The sequence below is a fragment of the Salmo salar genome, chromosome 10 (genome assembly GCF_965601325.2).
Source record: "Salmo salar chromosome 10, fSalSal1, whole genome shotgun sequence".
Classification (NCBI taxonomy): domain Eukaryota; kingdom Metazoa; phylum Chordata; class Actinopteri; order Salmoniformes; family Salmonidae; genus Salmo; species Salmo salar.
Window position 1 is genome coordinate 50,644,757 of NC_138300.1, and position 19,857 is coordinate 50,664,613.

The 19,857-nt window shown below is 44.9% G+C and overlaps 1 protein-coding gene across 1 annotated transcript; it reads right to left on the reverse strand.

Annotated features, from left to right (window-relative positions):
- Positions 1–2,083: 2,083 nt before the first annotated feature.
- LOC123724418 (protein odr-4 homolog) lies at positions 2,084–16,908 on the reverse strand. The gene is made up of 12 exons (XM_082957057.1): positions 16,465–16,908; positions 16,253–16,357; positions 16,010–16,105; positions 15,766–15,872; positions 15,123–15,159; positions 14,548–14,685; positions 14,266–14,364; positions 14,123–14,173; positions 13,802–13,936; positions 13,615–13,696; positions 12,936–13,145; positions 2,084–8,852 (listed from the first exon to the last, which is right to left on the reverse strand). The coding sequence occupies exons 2-11, from the start codon at positions 16,331–16,333 to the stop codon at positions 13,063–13,065; spliced, it is 909 nt and encodes a 302-aa protein (XP_082813183.1). The 5' UTR covers positions 16,334–16,357; positions 16,465–16,908; the 3' UTR covers positions 2,084–8,852; positions 12,936–13,062.
- Between the last annotated feature and the right edge of the window lie 2,949 nt (positions 16,909–19,857).

Here is a 19,857-nt window from a genome sequence, read left to right on the forward strand (position 1 = left end):
CCTGCAGAGATCTGGGACCAAAGTAACAAAGCCTGCCATCAGTAACACACTACGCCGCCAGGGACTCAAATCCTGCAGTGCCAGACGTGTCCCCCTGCTTAAGCCAGTACATGTCCAGGCCCGTCTGAAGTTTGCTAGAGAGCATTTGGATGATCCAGAAGAGGATTGGGAGAATGTCATATGGTCAGATGAAACCAAAATATAACTTTTTGGTAAAAACTCAACTTGTCGTGTTTGGAGGACAAAGAATGCTGAGTTGCATCCAAAGTTCACCATACCTACTGTGAAGCATGGGGGTGGAAACATCATGCGTTGGGGCTGTTTTTCTGCAAAGGGACCAGGACGACTGATCCGTGTAAAGGAAAGAATGAATGGGGCCATGTATCGTGAGATTTTGAGTGAAAACCTCCTTCCATCAGCAAGGGCATTGAAGATGAAACGTGGCTGGGTCTTTCAGCATGACAATGATCCCAAACACAACGCCCGGGCAACGAAGGAGTGGCTTCGTAAGAAGCATTTCAAGGTCCTGGAGTGGCCTAGCCAGTCTCCAGATCTCAACCCCATAGAAAATCTTTGAAGGGAGTTGAAAGTCCGTGTTGCCCAGCGACAGCCCCAAAACATCACTGCTCTAGAGGAGATCTGCATAGAGGAATGGGCCAAAATACCAGCGACAGTGTGTGAAAACCTTGTGAAGACTTACAGAAAACATTTGACCTGTGTCATTGCCAACAAAGGGTGTATAACAAAGTATTGAGATAAACTTTTGTTATTGACCAAATACTTATTTTCCACCATAATTTGCAAATAAATTCATTAAAAATCCTACAATGTGATTTTCTGGATTTTTTTTCTTCTCATTTTGTCTGTTATAGTTGAAGTGAACCTATGATGAAACTTACAGGCCTCTCATCTTTTTAAGTGGGAGAACTTGCACAATTGGTGGCTGACTAAATACTTTTTTGCCCCACTGTATCTGGATAAGCCATTGACAAGCGGCCTGTTACATGAACCATTTAATCATCACCTCATGATTCTGTTTCCTGCGTGTCCTTTGGAAGAAGTGACATAAAGTCATCATGGAAACATCCCACTCAGTTGTCTAGGAAACATTGCTGTTTTTGGGCGGTTGTTGTGGGATTTAGCTGATTCCACTGGCAACGTAGTGCTAGATATTGACACTTGTTTGCATTGAGAAAGACTGAGTAACTGTAATGTAATTTGTGTATTGAAAGGCATCTATATAAGCTGGTATAGAGAACATAAACGCTGGCTTGTCTTCAATAATGACTAAATAATAGTTCAAGCCATTGGGAGAGTTTTATTAAGTCCAATTGATTCTATGCCAGACATGCAGATCACAGCATAACATTTTATCAAGTAATTTCTAATGTGATATAACTCCAGTACTCCAGGCTCTTAATGCAGGGAAGAAGAATAATGAACCCAGAGAATCAGGCAGGCAGGCAGGCAGGCAGGCAGACAGACAGACAGACAGACAGACAGACAGACAGACAGACAGACAGACAGACAGACAGACAGACAGACAGACAGACAGACAGACAGACAGACAGACAGACAGACAGACAGACAGACAGACAGGAGGTCTCCTCCCTCTCGTTGAGTCTCTCTCCTGGGTTTAGTTTGAGTGGCAGGCTCTCACACGTTGAACAACCTTGCCACATACATAACTACAGCATAGAAATGACTCTGCTGTGACCCGAGCACAGGTTGAAAAGTTCACAGCATAGAAATGACTCTGCTGTGACCCCAGCACAGGTTGAAAAGTTCACGTATAGAAATAAAAAAAATGTAAAACATAAAAGTTATTCAAGCACAGACGTTCATTATTTACCCACAATTTGATATGTCATAAATTAAATTACGGTGCTTCCTATTTAGTGGAAACTGACAGAAGCACATGCGTGCACATGGAACTGCTGGAAGCGTGCTTCTGGTTGAACTGTGGTCTGAACTGTGGCTGAACCCAGAATTACGGGAACAGAAGAGGGGTTTACCATGATGAAGATAGAAGGTACTGGATGCTGGTGTGCTGTGAGTGTAGAGCAAGTTCATAACTAAGAAAGAAGACAAAAGCTCATTGGCCCTTTATTTGATGTTGGCAGCAGGCTCCACATTCCAACCAGGGATCCAGATGTTCAACAGGTTTGCATGGTGCACCCTCTTCTGTTGAGGAGCCAATACTGTAGCATTTATTCTTATTCATGTAGGCCTATCCTTAGTTTTAACAGTCTGACCCCACTGTGTTAGGAAAACATATCCTAAGAATGCAGCAAATCTGTCATGTAAAATCACCAATCAACAACCTGACCTTGATCTTTTGATGTAACTCACAGGAGGCTGCTGAGGGGAGGATGGCTCATAATAATGGCCGGAATGGAGCAAATGGAATGGCATCAAACACCTGGAAACCATGGAAACCATGTGTTGGATGTATTTGATACCATTCCACTAATACCGCTCAAGTCATTAACACGAGCCTGTCCTCCCCAGTTAAGGTGCCACCAGCCTCCTGTGTGTCACAGCATGGTGACGAAACATACAGTCAGAACAATGCCAGACATTCCACATTCCACAACATAATCCACAATGTTATGTTATGATGAGGGGTGATCACAGTGATCTCCTCTAGCTGATCAGGCGTTCTAATCTTCTTATAGGATGAAGTCACAAGCCTCTGTGGCTGTTTGGCCTGGCTTCTACTCTCTCTCTCTGGGCACTGCTGCTAAAGGTGAGCTACAGGTACTCAAGACAATGATGATTGGTTGCGTCTAGCTAGCCTCCAATACATTTTTTTACATTTAGAGAGACGGGTCCAAACCAAGAGTATTTCCTTAAAAACATGAAATTGCAAATACACTGAACACAAATATAAACACAACATGTAAAATGTTGGTCCCTTGTTTCATGAGCTGAAATAGTAATGTTCCATATGCAAAGAAAAATGTATTTCTCTCACATTCTGTGAACAAATTTGTTTAGATCCCTGTTAGTGAGCATTTGTCCTTTGCCAAGACATTCCATCCACCTGACAGGTGTGACATATCAAGAAGCTGATTAAACAGCATGATCATTACACAGGTGCACCTTGTGCTGGGAACAATAACTCTGAAAGAGATGGGCGCCTCGCTTCGCGTTCTTAGGAAACTATGCAGTATTTAGTTTTTCCATGTATTATTTCTTACATTGTTACCCCAGGAAATCTTTAGTCTTATTACATACAGCCAGAAAGAACTATTGGATATAAGAACAACGTCCATTTACCAACATTACGACCAGGAATACGACTGAAGCGGATCCTCTCTTCGGACCACCACCCAGGACAATGGATCTAATCCCAATAACAACGGCGGGGTAGATGGAGCAGAGGGAGCGGTCTTCTGGTCAGGATTAGTAAACGGGAACATTGCTCACCGCTCCCGAGTATACTACTTGCCAATGTCCAATCTCTTGACAACAAGGTCTACGAAATTCGAGCAAGGGTTGCCTTCCAGAGAGACATCAGAGATTCTAACATTCTCTGTTTCATGGAAACATGGCTCTCTCGGGATATGTTGTCAGAATCGGTTCAGCCACCGGGCTTCTCCATGCATCGCGCCGACAGAGATAAACACATCTCTGGGAAGTGGAAGAGCGGGGGGGTGTATGCTTTATGATTAACAACGCATGGTGTAATCATAACAACATACACAAACTCAAGTCCTTCTACTTACCCGGCCTAGAATTCCTTACAATCAAATGCCAGCCATTCTACGTACCAAGAGAATTCTCGTCAGTTATAGTCACAGCTGTGTACATCCCCCCCCCTCAAGCGAACACCAAGACGGCCCTCAAGGAACTTCACTGGACTCTATGTAAACTGTAAACTATATATCCGGAGGCTGCATTTATTGTAGCTGGGGATTTTAACAAAGCAAATTTGAGAACAATGCTAACTAAATTTTATCAGCATATTGATTGCACGACAGGTAGGGATAATAATCTCGACCACAGCTACTCGAACTTCCGCGATGCATATAAAGCCCTCCCCCGCCTTCCATTCGGCAAATCCAACCCTGACGCCATCTTACTCGTCCCAGCTTATAGGCAGAAACTCAAACAGGATGTACCAGTGACGAGAACCATTCAATGCTGGTCTGGCCAATCAGTAGCCATGCTACAAGATTGTTTTGATCACGCGGACTGGAATATGTTCCGGTCAGCCTCAGAGAACAACATTGACCTATTCGTTAACTCGGTGAGTGCGTTGATAAATAAGTGCATTGGAGATCTTATACCCACTGTGACTATTAAAACCTACCCTAACAAGAAACCATGGATGGATGGCGGCATTCGCGCAAAACTGAAAGCGGGATCCAAGGCACTTGTGTCTCCTGACCCCTCCTGTCTCAGCCTCCAGTATTTATGCTGCAGTAGTTTATGTGTCGGGGGGCTAGGGTCAGTCTGTTATATCTGGAGTATTTCTCCTGTCTTATCTGGTGTCCTGTGTGAATTTAAGAATGCTCTCTCTAATTCTCTCTTTCTTTCTCTCTTTCTTTCTTTCTCTCTCTCGGAGGACCTGAGCCCTAGGACCATGCCTCAGCACTACCTGACATGATGACTCCTTGCTGTCCCCAGTCCACCTGGCCATGCTGTTGCTCCAGTTTTAACTGTTCTGCCTGCGGCTATGAAACCCTGACCTGTTCCCCGGACGTGCTACCTGTCCCAGACCTGCTGTTTTCAACTCTCTAGAGACAGCAGGAGCGGTAGAGATACTCTCAATGATCGGCTATGAAAAGCCAACTGACATTTACTCTTGAGGTGCTGACTTGTTACACCATCGACAACTGTGATTATTATTATTTGACCATGCTGGTCATTTATGAACATTTGAACATCTTGGCCATGTTCTGTTATAATCTCCACCTGGCACAGCCAGAAGAGGACTGGCCACTCCTTATAGCCTGGTTCCTCTCTAGGTTTCTTCCTAGGTTTTGGCCTTTCTAGGGAGTTTTTCCTAGCCACCGTGCTTCTACACCTGCATTGCTTGCTGTTTGGGGTTTTAGGCTGGGTTTCTGTACAGCACTTTGAGATATCAGCTGATGTAAGAAGGGCTATATAAATACATTTGATTTGATTTGACTTAACCATGGAAAGAGGTCTGGAAATATGGCTGAATATAAACAATGTAGTCATTCCCTCCGCAAGGCAATCAAACAAGCAAAATGCTGGTACAGGGACAAGGTGGAGTCACAATTCAACGGATCAGACACGAGACGTATGTGGCAGGGTCTACAGGAAATCACAGAATACAAAAACAAAAATAGCCACGTCGCTTCCAGACAAACTAAATACCTTCTTTTCCTGCTTTGAGGATAATAAAGTGCCACCATCGCAGCTCGCTAACAAAGACTGAGTCCCCCCCTCTCCTTCTCAGTGGCTGATGTGAGTAAAACATTTAAACTTATTAACCCTCGTAAGGCTGCTGGCCCAGACGGTATCCCGAGCCGCGTCCTCAGAGCATGCGCAGACCAGCTGGCTGGTGTGTTTACGGACATATTTAATCGCTCCCTATCCCAGTCTGTTGTCTCCATATGCTTCAAGATGGCTACAATTGTTCCTGTACCCAAGAAGCAAAGATAACTGAACTAAATGACTACTGCCCCGTAGCAAACACTTCTGTCATCATGAAGTGCTTTGAGAGGCTAATCAAGGATCATATCACCTCCATCTTACCGGCCACCCTAGACCCACTTCAGTTTGCATACCGCCCCCAACAGGTCCACAGATGATGCAATCGCCATCCCACTGCACTATCCCATCTGGACAAAAAAAATACCTATTTAAGAATGCTGAATGCAGACGAGCAAAATCACTTCTATGCTCGCTTCGAGGCAAGCAACGCTGAGGCATGCATGAGAGCATCAGCTGTTCCGGATGACTGTGTGATCACGCTCTCCATAGCTGACGTGAGTAAGACCTTTAAACAGGTCAACATACACAAGACTGCGGGGCCAGACGGATTACCAGGACGTGTGCTCCGGGCATGTGCTGACCAACTGGCAGGTGTCTTCACTGACATTTCAACATGTCCCTGATTGAGTCTGTAATACCAACATGTTTCAAGCAGACCACCATAGTCCCTGTGCCAAAGAACACAAAGGCAACCTGCCTAAATGACTACAGACACGTAGCACTCACGTCCGTAGCCATGAAGTGCTTTGAAAGGTTGGTCATGGCTCACATCAACACCATTATCCCAGAAACCCCAGACGCACTCCAATTTGCATACCACCCAAACAGATCCACAGATGATGCAATCTCTATTGCACTCCACACTGCCCTTTCCCACCTGGACAAAAGAAACACTTATGTGAGAATGCTATTCATTGACTACAGCTCAGCGTTCAACACCACAGTACCCTCAAAGCTCATCACTAAGCTAAGGACCCTGGGACTAAACACCTCCCTCTGCAACTGGATCCTGGACTTCCTGGCGGGCCGCCCTCAGGTGGTAAGAGTAGGTAACAACACATCCGCCACGCTGATCCTCAACACGGGGGCCCTTCGGGGGTACAGTGAGTGAATGTTCGTCAAGCACCAGGCAGTGAAATCTTTGAAATTGTTGTATGCAGCATTTATATTTTTGTTCAGTGTATATTCTGTAAAAAAACACAACTTTAGTTTATTCTCTGAAATTGTAAACAGACTATTGCTTCATCTATCTCACCCTTGATATTTTCAGAATTTGATTTGACAAATCTATCCAAAGATATGTTACTTACTCGTCCTTCTTACTGCAATAATTACTGTATCATTAATTACCCGTAATTGTTGACGTGTGTTAACCTAAGGCAGCGGCCAGTGAGTGAGTGTTCGTCAGGCACTGGGCAGTGAGTGAGTATTCATCAGGCACCGGGCAGTGAGTGAGTGTTCTTCAGGCACCGGCCAGTGAGTGAGTGTTCGTCAGGCACCGGGCAGTGAGTGAGTATTCGTCAGGCACCGGGCAGTGAGTGAGTGTTCGTCAGGCACCGGCCAGTGAGTGAGTGTTCGTCAGGCACCGGCCAGCGAGTGAGTATTCATCAGGCACCGAGCAGTGAGTGAGTGTTCGTCAGGCACCGGGCAGTGACTGAGTGTTCGTCAGGCACCGGCCAGCGAGTGAGTGTTCATCAGGCACCGGCCAGTGAGTGAGTGTTCGTCAGGCACCGGGCAGTGAGTGAGTGTTCGTCAGGGACCGGCCAGTGAGTGAGTGTTTGTCAGGCACCGGCCAGCGAGTGAGTGTTCGTCAGGAACCGGGCAGTGAGTGAGTATTCGTCAGGCACTGGGCAGTGAGTGAGTGTTTGTCTGGCACCGGCCAGTGAGTGAGTGGTCGTCAGGCACCGGGCAGTGAGTGAGTGTTCGTCAGGCACCGGCCAGCGAGTGAGTGTTCGTCAGGCCAACAGCAGAATATTGTGAACTGACACATTTCCTCTTAGGTTTAAAATACAGGTGATCCTGTTACAGACTACACACGGCCCAGGGTAACCAGGGTAACCAGGGTAACCTTTAAGGGAGACTGTCTTTCACGTCTCCACAACCAGTGGTGTGTCTAACCCCTATCACCGCCACACTGAAACCTCCCAATGGAGCTTTCCTTTCATGCAACCTGGTGCTTCTCCTGCCTGTGGTTTCTTAAGCATGTAACAACACAGTCCCACCAGACTGACAACATCTTCTGCTCACTGCGGCAACCATTGCATCGCATGGGTGGCGGCTGGGCCTAGTAGCCAAAATATCCTCTCTGTGTCTGTCTGGAGTCTGGACAGGCATGTCACCACTTGCCCCATGCTCACAGTAACCACAGAGTTTCGGTATGTGATGTGCCACAGATGGAATTTTACTGTAGCTGCAAGTCATATATACTGTATAATAGCCTACAGTAAGTGTTGTGTATCTGAGGTGGTTGTTGTTGATGTCAGGGTTCAGGAGTGCAGTGTAAGCCTGTGGCCTGTAGCAGTGTTGAGAGAAAACATCAAGTGCCTTATGGAAGGGCTGAGACAGATATTAGCCACAAACAAAATAAGATCTATAACGTTCCATAAAGTCAACACAGTAGCGCTATACCAACTGCTACATTTTTGTTTAGACACTGGGCTATGCATGAATTCCCATTATAGATCAAATCAAATCAAATGTATTGGTCCCATACACATGGTTAGCAGATGTTATTGTGAGTATAGTGAAATGCTTGTGCTTCTAGTTCTGACAGTGCAGCAACATCTAACAAGTAATATCTAACAATTCCACAGCATATACCTAATACACACAAATCTAAGAAAAGGAATGGAATAAGAATATATAAATATATGGATGAGCAATGTCAGAGCGCATAGGCTAAGATGCAATAGATAGTATAGAATACAGTATATACGTATGAGATGAGTAATGCAAGATATGTAAACATTATTAAAGTGACTATTGTTCCATTTACGAAAGTGGCCAGTGATTTCAAATATGTGTATGTACTGTAGGCAGCAGCCTGTCTGTGATAGTGATGGCTGTTTAACAGCCTGATGGCCTTGAGATAGAAGCTGTTTTTCAGTCTCTCGGTCCCAGCTTTGACGCACCTGTACTGACCTCGCCTTGTGGATGGTAGCGGGGTGAACAGGCAGTGGCTCGGGTGGTTGTTGTCCTTGATGATCTTTTTGGCCTTCCTGTGACATTGGGTGCTGTAGGTGTCCTGGAGGGCAGGTAGTTTGCCCCCGGTGATGCGTTGTGCAAACCGCACCACCCTCAGGAGAGCCCTGCGGTTGTGGGCGGTGCAATTGCTGTACCGGGCAGTGATATAGCCCAACAGGATGCTCTCAATTGTGCATCTGTAAAAGTTTGTGAGAGTTTTAGTTAACAAGCCAAATTTCTTCAGCCTCCTGAGTTTGAAGAGGTGCTGTTGATTACCCGAGACTTCCGAGAATGAGATTAGCTAACACAAATATTTACCTACAGTAGTTATAATAAGCGCCCCCTTCCCTCTCTCTCTCTCTGTTTATTGGGTAGGTTGTTTCTCAGTTTGCGCTGTGGAGCTTTGATTCATGGCACCAGCTGCAACACTTTAGTTGACCCACACAAAACCCCACTAAGATTTTTTAAATATTTTTATTTCACCTTTATTTAACCAGGTAGGCAAGTTGAGAACAAGTTCTCATTTACAATTGCGACCTGGCCAAGATAAAGCAAGCAGTTTGACACATACAACAACACAGAGTTACACATGGAGTAAAACAAACATACAGTCAATAATATAGTAGAAAAATAAGTCTATATACAAAGTGAGCAAATGATGTGAGAAAAGGGAGGTAAAGGCAAAAAAGGCCATGGTGGCGAAGTAAATGCAATATAGCAAGTAAAACATGGGAATGGTAGATTTGCAGTGGAAGAGAGTGCAAAGTAGAAATAGAAATAACGGGGTGCATTGGAGCAAAATAAATAAATAAATAAATAAATACAGCAGGGAAAGAGGTAGTTGTTTGGGATAAATTATAGATGGGCTATGTACAGGTGCAGTAATCTGTGAGCTGCTCTGACAGCTGGTGCTTAAAGCTAGTGAGGGAGATAAGTGTTTCCAGTTTTAGAGATTTTTGTAGTTTGTTCCAGTCATTGGCAGCAGAGAACTGGAAGGAGAGGTGGCCGAAGGAGGAATTGGCTTTGAGGGTGACCAGAGAGATATACCTGCTGGAGCGCGTGCTACAGGTGGGTGCTGCTATGGTGAGATAAGGGGGAACTTTACCTAGCAGGGTCTTGTAGATGACCTGGAGCCAGCGTACAGGTCGCAGTGGTGGGTAGTATACGGGGCTTTTGTGACAAAACGGATGGCACTGTGATAGACTGCCTCCAATTTATTGAGTAGGGTATTGGAGGCTATTTTGTAAATGACATCGCCGAAGTCGAGGATCGGTAGGATGGTCAGTTTTATGAGGGTATGTTTGACAGAATGAGTGAAGGATGCTTTGTTGCGAAATAGGAAGCCAATTCTAGATTTAACTTTGGATTGGAGATGTTTGATGTGAGTCTGGAAGGAGAGTTTACAGTCTAACCAGACACCTAGGTATTTGTAGTTGTCCACATATTCTAAGTCAGAACCGTCCAGAGTATTGATGCTGGACGGGCGGGCAGGTGCAGGCAGCGATCGGTTGAAGAGCATGCATTTAGTTTTACTTGTATTTAAGAGCAGTTGGAGGCCACGGAAGGAGAGTTGTATGGCATTGAAGCTCGTCTGGAGGGTAGTTAACACAGTGTCCAAAGAAGGGCCAGAAGTATACAGAATGGTGTCGTCTGCGTAGAGGTGGATCAGAAACTCACCAGCAGCAAGAGCGACATCATTGATGTATACAGAGAAAAGAGTCGCCCCAAGAATTGAACCCTGTGCACCCCCATAGAGACTGCCAGAGGCCCAGACAACAGGCCCTCTGATTTGACACACTGAACTCTATCAGAGAAGTAGTTGGTGAACCAGGCGAGGCAATCATTTGAGAAACCAAGGCTGTTGCGTCTGCCGATGAGGATGTAGTGATTGACAGAGTCGAAAGCCTTGGCCAGGTCAATGAACACGACAGCACAGTATAGTTTCTTATCGATGGTGGTTAAGATATCATTTAGGACCTTGAGCGTGGCTGAGGTGCACCCATGACCAGCTCTGAAACCAGATTGCATAGCAGAGAAGGTGCGGTGGGATTCGAAATGGTCGGTAATCTGTTTGTTGACTTGGCTTTCGAAGACTTTAGAGAGGCATGGTAGGATAGTTCTAGGTCTGCAGCAGTTTGGGTCAAGAGTGTCCCACCCTTTGAAGAGGGGGATGACCGCAGCTGCTTTCCAATCTTTGGGAATCTCAGACGACACGAAAGAGAGGTTGAACAGGCTAGTAATAGGGATTGCAACAATTTCGGCAGATCATTTTAGAAAGAAAGGGTCCGGATTGTCTAGCACGGCTGATTTGTAGGGGTCTAGATTTTGCAGCTCTTTCAGAACATCAGCTGACTGGATTTGGGAGAAGGAGAAATGGGGAAGGCTTGGGCGAGTTGCTGTGGGGGTGCAGTGCTGTTGACCGGGTTAGGGATAGCCAGGTAGAAAACATGGCCAGCTGTAGAAAAATGCTTATTGAAATTCTCAATTATAGTGGATTAATCGGTGGTGACAGAGTTTCCTATCCTCAGTGCAGAGGGCAGCTGGGAGGAGGTGCTCTTATTCTCCAAGGACTTTACAGTGTCCCAGAACTTTTTTGAGTTTGTGTTGCAGGAAGCAAATTTCTGATGATGTCACATCATGAGGCATGACACAGGGCTGAGGACCCGGTCTGGGGCATGATGCTCCCGTTAGAGTGTAAAACTATAGCAGCTGCTCTGATCTCACGTGAAAATAAATTGCTCCTTCCACGTGACTTTGCCGTCTCACGCCGAAAATATGAATGGGCCCCTCTAACAATGAACCCATGAAGTGTATTCCTAGACACACTGTCATCTGTTACTGGAATGTGTTAATAGAAATGGAAAAAACACATCTTAACTTCCATATCATTGCACAGGCCCCTTTAATTTACGGGAATCACTGGGATGTTCTGATGCCCTTTGCATGCCAGATCCTGGGATTGAACCGCTTGACTCCGTGGGCCACATCGTCACTCTTCTAGGAAGAGCCTATAGATGAGACAGGCCACTAGGGAGACTCCTGAAGCCACTGCCACACCTACAATACAGAGGAGAGGAGTACTGACTAATATGGAGGAGAGGGGAAAAGTAAACGGAATGCGAGAGAGAGAGGGTTTGCTGCATTCCTACCAGCTTCCTAACTGTTCCCTACCTGTGCCCTACCTGCAGCCTACCTGCTTCCTACCTGCATCATACCTGCTTCCTAAATGTGTCCTACTTATATACTACTTGCTTCCTACCTACATCATATCTGATTCCTACCTGCTTCCTACCTGTCTCCTACCTGCAGCCTACATGCTTCCAACATGCTTCATACCTGCTTCTTAAATGTGTCCTACCTCTATCCTACTTGCTTCCAACCTGCATCATATCTGCTTCCTATCTGCTTCCTAACTGCTTCCTACCTGCTTCCTACCTTCCTACCCCTGGATGTGATCTGTGTGGCCAGTGTCTAAACCTACACTTGACCCCTGGATTTCCCTTTTCAAACAAGTATTGACATCTCTGAGATGGATGACTCAATGGTAGAATTTAACATAGCAGAGCGAGGGCGAGGTTACTGTTAGTGTACACCTCACTAAACTACAGGCAGAAAGGCTGCGAGGAACCACCTTCTTTATTGTAACACATATCTGATGCCTGGGGGAGATCAATTGACTTCAACTATTTATTTTCTTCTGCTTGTCTTTTATTAAATAACAAAAATCCATATTGATGCTCAATCATCTGTAAACCACACAGATGAAACAGGTCACGACAAGATCTGAACACACACCGTAACCGTGTCACAAAGGGCACAGGTATCTTATTGAGATGTATGCTATGGGTGGGACAGAAACTGAAACTGGGGAGGAACCTTATAAAAGCAGGTAGACACAGGTAGTGGCAAAAGTAAATAGAATAGAATAGAACTAGAATAGAACTATTATCTATGAATATAACGATTTGCTGATGGCCTGTCCTACGTGCATTTTAAAACATGACATGAAGAGGAATAAAGCTGATGACAGATGACAGGATGTACGAGGAGGTAACAACATTTACTGCTGTGACATTATCAGACCTGTCTGTAGGCCTACTTAGAATAGTGATCAAGTCACATTTGACAGTCACTTTCTAAAATGCAGCCAAGTATATCTTATCACACTCAAGGAACATCAAGATATCTATTTGACCAGCAGATTATCTTTTGGCAACTTTATGAGAAATTGGGTTTCATTTCAGACAGCATAGACGGAGCTGAACCAGTACCTAGCCTACCTTGGTGCCACTCCAACCTTCCCTGTACCAGCTGCTGGGTGATATGGAGCTGCCCATCAGGGATGGTGAAGCCTGCCCACTCCCTCACCCTCTCCTGGACAGCTGCCTCAGTCTCAGAGGAGAGTGTCTAGTCACACAGAGAGATGCCAGTGTCGGGAACCAGGAAGAACACCCGCTTGGCCAAGGCCTGGGAGCCCATGAATGCCTTCGCTATAGAGACACACATACATAGACACATGCAAACACACACACACACACCACACACACACACACACACACACACACACACACACACACACACACACACACACACACACACACACACACACACACACACACACACACACACACACACACACACACACACGTACGCAACCATGCAAACAAACACACACACAGAGACATAGGCATGGATATCTGCAGGGTCACACATGCACACAGATATATGCGTACCTGTTTTATATACGAAGGTCAAAGATCGTTTTTTACATATTTCACAATTATTCAAGAGCCTCTGTCATATCGTTATGTATGATGCTGGTTCAGTGTACAGTACATTTGAAAACTACAGTGCCTAACCATCGCCATCTAGTGGCACAGCTGTGGACTCATTATTGAATTTCAAGGCCATTTAAGACCTACTGCACTTGTAACTAACTATTCATCAGTTGTAACCTACCTGAGTTTTCATCATTTATCAGATGTTGAAAGAAGTTTTTGGCACTGCTGTAGACACTCCTGATGATGTCCCTCTTGATGTACTGTGAGTGACATGGACTCAAGGTCATCAAAAAATCATCATGGAGATGCAGCTCAAGTGTTTGAAATACCGGGTGCCGGTATTATTGGTGCCCACGGTTGCCTACCATGGTGGTGGTCTTGGCAGTGGTCCTTGCAGGGTTCATGTACGCTCTGCACCCCAGACTCCCCTTCAGTCTCAGGATACAGCTGCATACCTGCACTGACGCAGTGGACGGCCTCTCCCCCAGCTTGCCCCCTGCCTACAAGACAACCCAGAGAGAGAGAGAGAGAGAGAGAGAGAGGAGCTTGCAACTTGGGTTCATCTGAACCTCTATATGGAGCAGATTTGAGCCCGTTACACTGATCCATTACAATGGAAGAAAAGTGCAACAATCCGATTTTTACTGTAATTTTTTTTGCTTCTCAATATTCATATTCCCACTTACCGTTGGGATGAAGATCTGACCTTGAATCTTTATCCTTTGTGAATCGTTCCTCTAAAGAACATACAGGACAAAACCAGTTGTCATTCACAAGGATCGTCAGCAACAACATTGCAATATTCAGTTGTACACCACACCAAACTTGCCTTAGTTGGGGGGTTCAAATTTGTCTTAGCTGGTAGCTTTTTGTTGTTGAGGAGACAAACACTGGCCTCAGTCTTCTTTGCCCACCTCATCATCCCATCCTAACATGGATAACATGTATTGTCACTTTGTCAGTAGAAGTAGTGGTGGAAGAAGCCTTGTCTGATGGAAGACTGAATGTGTAATAAACATGTAAGAGTAATAATCATTAAACTAGGCCTCTGTCCAAAATGGCACCACATTCCCTATATAGTACACTACTTTTGACTGGGGCCCTAGGTTACCTTCATGGCCTGCATCAAACCGTGGCGGGTCTTGTCCTTGATAGGGAACATGAGGTCGATGTCCATGGGGCAGACTGCAACAGGCCAGAACGCTGTCATCCACTGCAGGTAACTCCATGTCGCAGATTTAGAAGATTTCTGGAAGACATGACGCAGTAAGTCAACGTTTATCAACACTAACCAGGAACGAGAATTCAGCATTTTCTCTCCTTCTCTCCCGCTACCCCCCCACCCCCCCACGTTACTACTCGCTGTTTATTATCTATGCATAGTCCCTTTACCCCTACCTACATGTACAAATTACCTCGACTAACCTTACCGGTATCCCCTGTATATAGCCTTGTTAATGTTATGTAATTATATTGTAATACTATTTTATTTTATTTTTTACTTTAGTTTATTAAATACATATTTTCTTGAACTGCATTGTTGGTTAAGGGCTTGTAAGTAAGCATTTCACTGTATTCGGCACATGTGACAAATACAATTTGATTTGATTTGCAGTGTATTGCGGTGTTAGAAGATAATACACAGGCAAATGAATGAATGAGTAAAATGTTCAACTCCGTACTCACACTGGGTTCTTTAATGTTCATAATCCAGCAAGTCACTCTGTGATGAAATTGTTAAGAAAGAGTGTGTTCTCTTTAGTCTTTGTGTTATGTGCATGTGTCTACGTGCGTGTGTGTCTGCGTGTGTTTGTCTGTGGATGTGTGCATGCGTCTGCATGTGTGTCTGCGTCTGCGTGTGTGTGTCTGCGTGTGTGTCTGTGGATGTGGATGTGTGTGTGTCTGCGTGTGTGGATGTGTGTGTGTGTCTGTGTGTGTCTGCGTGTGTGTCTGCATGTGTGTGAGTGTGTGTGTGTCTGCGTGTGTGGATGTTTGTGTGTGTCTGCGTGTGTGGATGAGTGTGTGTGTCTGCGTGTGTGTCTGCGTGTGTCGATGTATGTGTGGATGGGTGTGTGTTTGTGTCTGCGTGTGTGTGTCTGCGTGTGTGGATGAGTGTGTGTGTCTGCGTGTGTGTCTGCGTGTGTGGATGTGTGTGTGGATGGGTGTGTGTTTGTGTCTGCGTGTGTGTGTCTGCGTGTGTCTTCATATGGGTGTGTGTGTGTGTCTGCATGTGTGGATGTGTGTGTGCGTCTGCGTGTGTGTCTGCGTGTGTGGACGTGTGTGGACGTGTGTGTGTGTCATCAGCAGTGGAGTCTGGGTAAGAGGATACATGTTGGTGTTGGAGCAGATATGAAGCATCACTCTGTCATTGGTGTCCTCCTCTGACAAACCCCAAAGCCTGTCCTCAGATACACGATTTTCCACAGCAACGATAGTCTAACAGAGAAAATGCAGACAGAATACAGACAAATGGATAAATCATCAGATAGACAATCAAACCAAAAACATCGAAAGAAAGAAAATTAAGGAAAACAAATGCTTGAAATTTGACAAAGAAGAAATTCCTGCCTCACCCGCCTCATGTTCATATGGCTCTCTTTGGTCTGATGGGACGGGGAGACCACAAACATGCCCATCACAGACAGTCCTCCAGGAACCATGCGGTTCAGCTTTAACAAAAGGAAAAATGCAGGAGTCATTAACCAAACCATAGACACTTGATTATCATAACACTATAACACCACAGTACAACAGAAGATCGTTTCAGAAAAAACAATCCTCCATATTTCTCAGGCATGTTCTCCATTAAATCTCACATGTTCTGCGTGATCTAGGATGTAGTCTTTGTCATCCTCATTCATCAGGCCACCAGGATTGTCCTCCTTTAGTGGGGTCATCGCTGCATGCACCACAAACTCCCCCTGTAGCAAAACAAATGTTGAACAAATAAAATGATATTGCATGGGATAGCCTGACATTAGAAAGACAGACTGCGTCCCCTTACGTACAGTAGGCCTAAATGTCTCACCTGTCCAACTAAAAGTCCAATGATGTAAGATGTGCTTGCATTCAGGTCAGCAAAGTATTTCTCCACTGCAGCATCAACAAATAAAATGATCCATTCACACTAAGCTAAAGGGTAGAGCTGCTGCTTTCAAGGAGTGGGACTCTAACCCGGATGCTTACAAGAAATCCCGCTATGCCCTCCGAAGAACCACTAAACAGGAAAAGCGTCAATACAGAACTAAGATCGAATCATACTACACCGGCATCGATGCTCGTCGGATGTGGCAGGCCTTTCAAACTATTACAGACCACAAAGGAAAACACAGCCGAGAGCTGCCCAGTGACATGAGCCTACCAGATGAGCTAAATAACGTCTGTGCTCGCTTCGAGGCAAGTAACACTGAAACATGCATGAGAGCATCAGCTGTTCCAGACAACAGTGTGATCATTCTCTCTGCAGCTGATGTGAATAAGACCTTTAAACAGGTCAACATTCACAGGGCCACTGGGCCAGACGGATTATCAGGACGTGTACTGCGAGCATGCGCTGACCAACTGCCAAGTGTCTTCACTGACATTTTCAAACTCTCCCTGTCTGAGTCTGTACCTTAGTGCCCAAGAACACTAAGGTAATCTGCCTAAATGACTACCAACCCGTAGCACTCACGTCTGTTGCCATGAAATGCTTTGAAAGGCTGGTCATTTTTTAAATTTTTTATAAAAAAGGCTGGTCATGGCTCACATCAACATCCTTGTCCCAGAAACCCTAGACCCACTCTGAACTCATCTCTATTGTACTCCACACTGCCCTTTCCCACCTGGATAAAAGGAACACCTATGTGAGAATGTTATTCATTGAGGACAGCTCAGCGTTCAACACCATAGTACCCTCACTAAGCTAAGGACCCTGGGACTAAACACCTCCCTCTGCAACTGGATCCTGAACTTCCTGGCGGGCCGCCCTCCGGTGGTAAGAGTAGGTAACAACACATCCGTCACGCTGATCCTCAACACGGGGGCCCTTCAGGGGTACAGTGAGTGAGTGTTCGTCAAGCACCGGGCAGTGAAATCTTTGAAATTGTTGCATGCAGCATTTATATTTTTGTTCAGTGTATATTCTGTAAAAAAACAAAACTTTTGTTTATTCTCTGAAATTGTAATCAGACCATTGCTTCTTCTATCTCACCCTTGATATTTTCAGAATTTGATTTGACAAATCTATGCAAAGATATGCTACTTACTCGTCCTTCTTACTGCAATAAATACTGTATCATTAACCTCTATGTGCTAGGTGGGACGTTAGCGTCCCACTCTATTCAACAGCCAGTGGAAGAGCGTGGCGCGAAATACAAATACCTCAAAAATGCTATAATTTCAATATTTCAAACATACGACTATTTTACACAATTTGAAAGATAATACTCTCGTTAATCTAACCACATTGTCCGATTTCAAAAAGGCTTTACAGCGAAAGCAAAACATTAGATTATGTTAGGAGAGTACATAGACACAAATAACCACACAGCCATTTTTCAAGCAAGCATATATGTCACAAAAACCCAAAACACAGCTAAATGCAGCACTAACCTTTGATGATCTTCATCAGATGACACTCCTAGGACATTATGTTATACAATACATGCATGTTTTGTTCAATCAAGTTCATATTTATATAAAAAAACAGCTTTTTACAATGACGTGTGATGTTCAGAAATTGGATTCCCACCGAAAACTTCCGGTGAATTTACTAAATTACTCATGATAAATGTTGACAAAATACATAACAATTATTTAAGAATTATAGATACAGAACTCCTTTATGCAATCACTATGTCAGATTTTAAAATAGCTTTTCGGCGAAAGCACATTTTGCAATATTCTGAGTACATAGCTCAGCCATCACGGCTAGCTAATTTGACACCCGCCAAGTTCGGAGCTCACTAAACTCAGAATTAGTATAAGAAAAATTGGATTACCTTTGCTGTTCTTCGTCAGAATGCACTCCCAGGACTGCTACTTCCACAACAAATGGTGTTTTTGTTCCAAATAATCCATAGTTATGTGCAAATACCTCGTTTTGTTCGTGCGTTCAAGTCACTATCCAAAGGGTAACGCGCGAGCGCATTTCGAGACAAAAAATGTAAAAATGTTCCATTACCGTACTTAGAAGCATGTCAAACGCTGTTTAAAATAATTTTAATGGTATTTTTCTCGTAAAATAGCGATAATATTCCAACCGGACAATGCTGTATTCATTCAAAAAGGCAGAGAAAAAATGGCGAGGTCTCCTGAACGTGCATTTCCAATCTCTTTGTCACCAGGCAGTCCACTTACAAACTGTGCTCCTGTTATCTGCCCAGAGACAGGAGACGCCTCAATCCGCTTTCTGAACACTTTAGAGAGCCAATGGAAGCCTTAGAAAGTGCTACATAACCCCACGGGCACTGTAGTTTCGATAGAGAAGCAAATGGAGAACTACAAATTCGCAGGCCGGCCACTTCCAGCTTGGAATGTTCTCAGGTTTTTGCCTGCCATATGAGTTCTGTTATACTCACAGACACCATTCAAACAGTTTTAGAATCTTCAGAGTGTTTTCTATCGAAATCTACTAATAATATGCATATTCCCGTTTCTGGGAAAGCGTAGTAACCAGTTTAAATTAGGTACGTTTTTTATCCGGCCGTGAAAATACTGCCCCCTAGCCCAGACAGGTTAATTACCCGTAATTGTTGACGTGTGTTAACCTAAGGCACCGGCCAGTGAGTGAGTGTCCGTCAGGCACCGGCCAGCGAGTGAGTGTTCGTCAGGCACCGGCCAGTGAGTGAGTGTTTGTCAGGCACCGGCCAGCAAGTGAGTGTTCGTCAGGCACCGGCCAGCGGGTGATTGTTCGTCAGGCCAACAGCAGAATACTGTGAACTGTGACACACTGACACATTTCCTCTTAAGTTTAAAATACAGGTGATCCTGTTACAGACTACACACGGCCCAGGGTAACCAGGGTAACCAGGGTAACCTTTAAGGGAGACTGTCTTTCACGTCTCCACAACCAGTGGTGTGTCTAACCCCTATCACCGCCACACTGAAACCTCCCAATGGAGCTTTCCTTTCATGCAACCTGGTGCTTCTCCTGCCTGTGGTTTCTTAAGCATGTAACAACACAGTCCCACCAGACTGACAACATCTTCTGCTCACTGCGGCAACCATTGCATCGCATGGGTGGCGGCTGGGCCTAGTAGCCAAAATATCCTCTCTGTGTCTGTCTGGAGTCTGGACAGGCATGTCACCACTTGCCCCATGCTCACAGTAACCACAGAGTTTCGGTATGTGATGTGCCACAGATGGAATTTTACTGTAGCTGCAAGTCATATATACTGTATAATAGCCTACAGTAAGTGTTGTGTATCTGAGGTGGTTG

What these genes read in the sequence shown, in the direction of transcription:
- LOC123724418 (XM_082957057.1), bottom strand. Translation starts at nt 16,333, where the DNA reads ATGACCCCACTAAAGGAGGACAATCCTGGTGGCCTGATGAATGAGGAT. An exon ending in TGAACATTAAAGAACCCAGT is followed by an intron (nt 14,686 to 15,122) that starts GTGAGTACGGAG and finishes CATGTCTTCCAG; the next exon opens with AAATCTTCTAAATCTGCGAC. An exon ending in GATAAATGATGAAAACTCAG is followed by an intron (nt 13,146 to 13,614) that starts GTAGGTTACAAC and finishes GTGTCTCTATAG; the next exon opens with CGAAGGCATTCATGGGCTCC.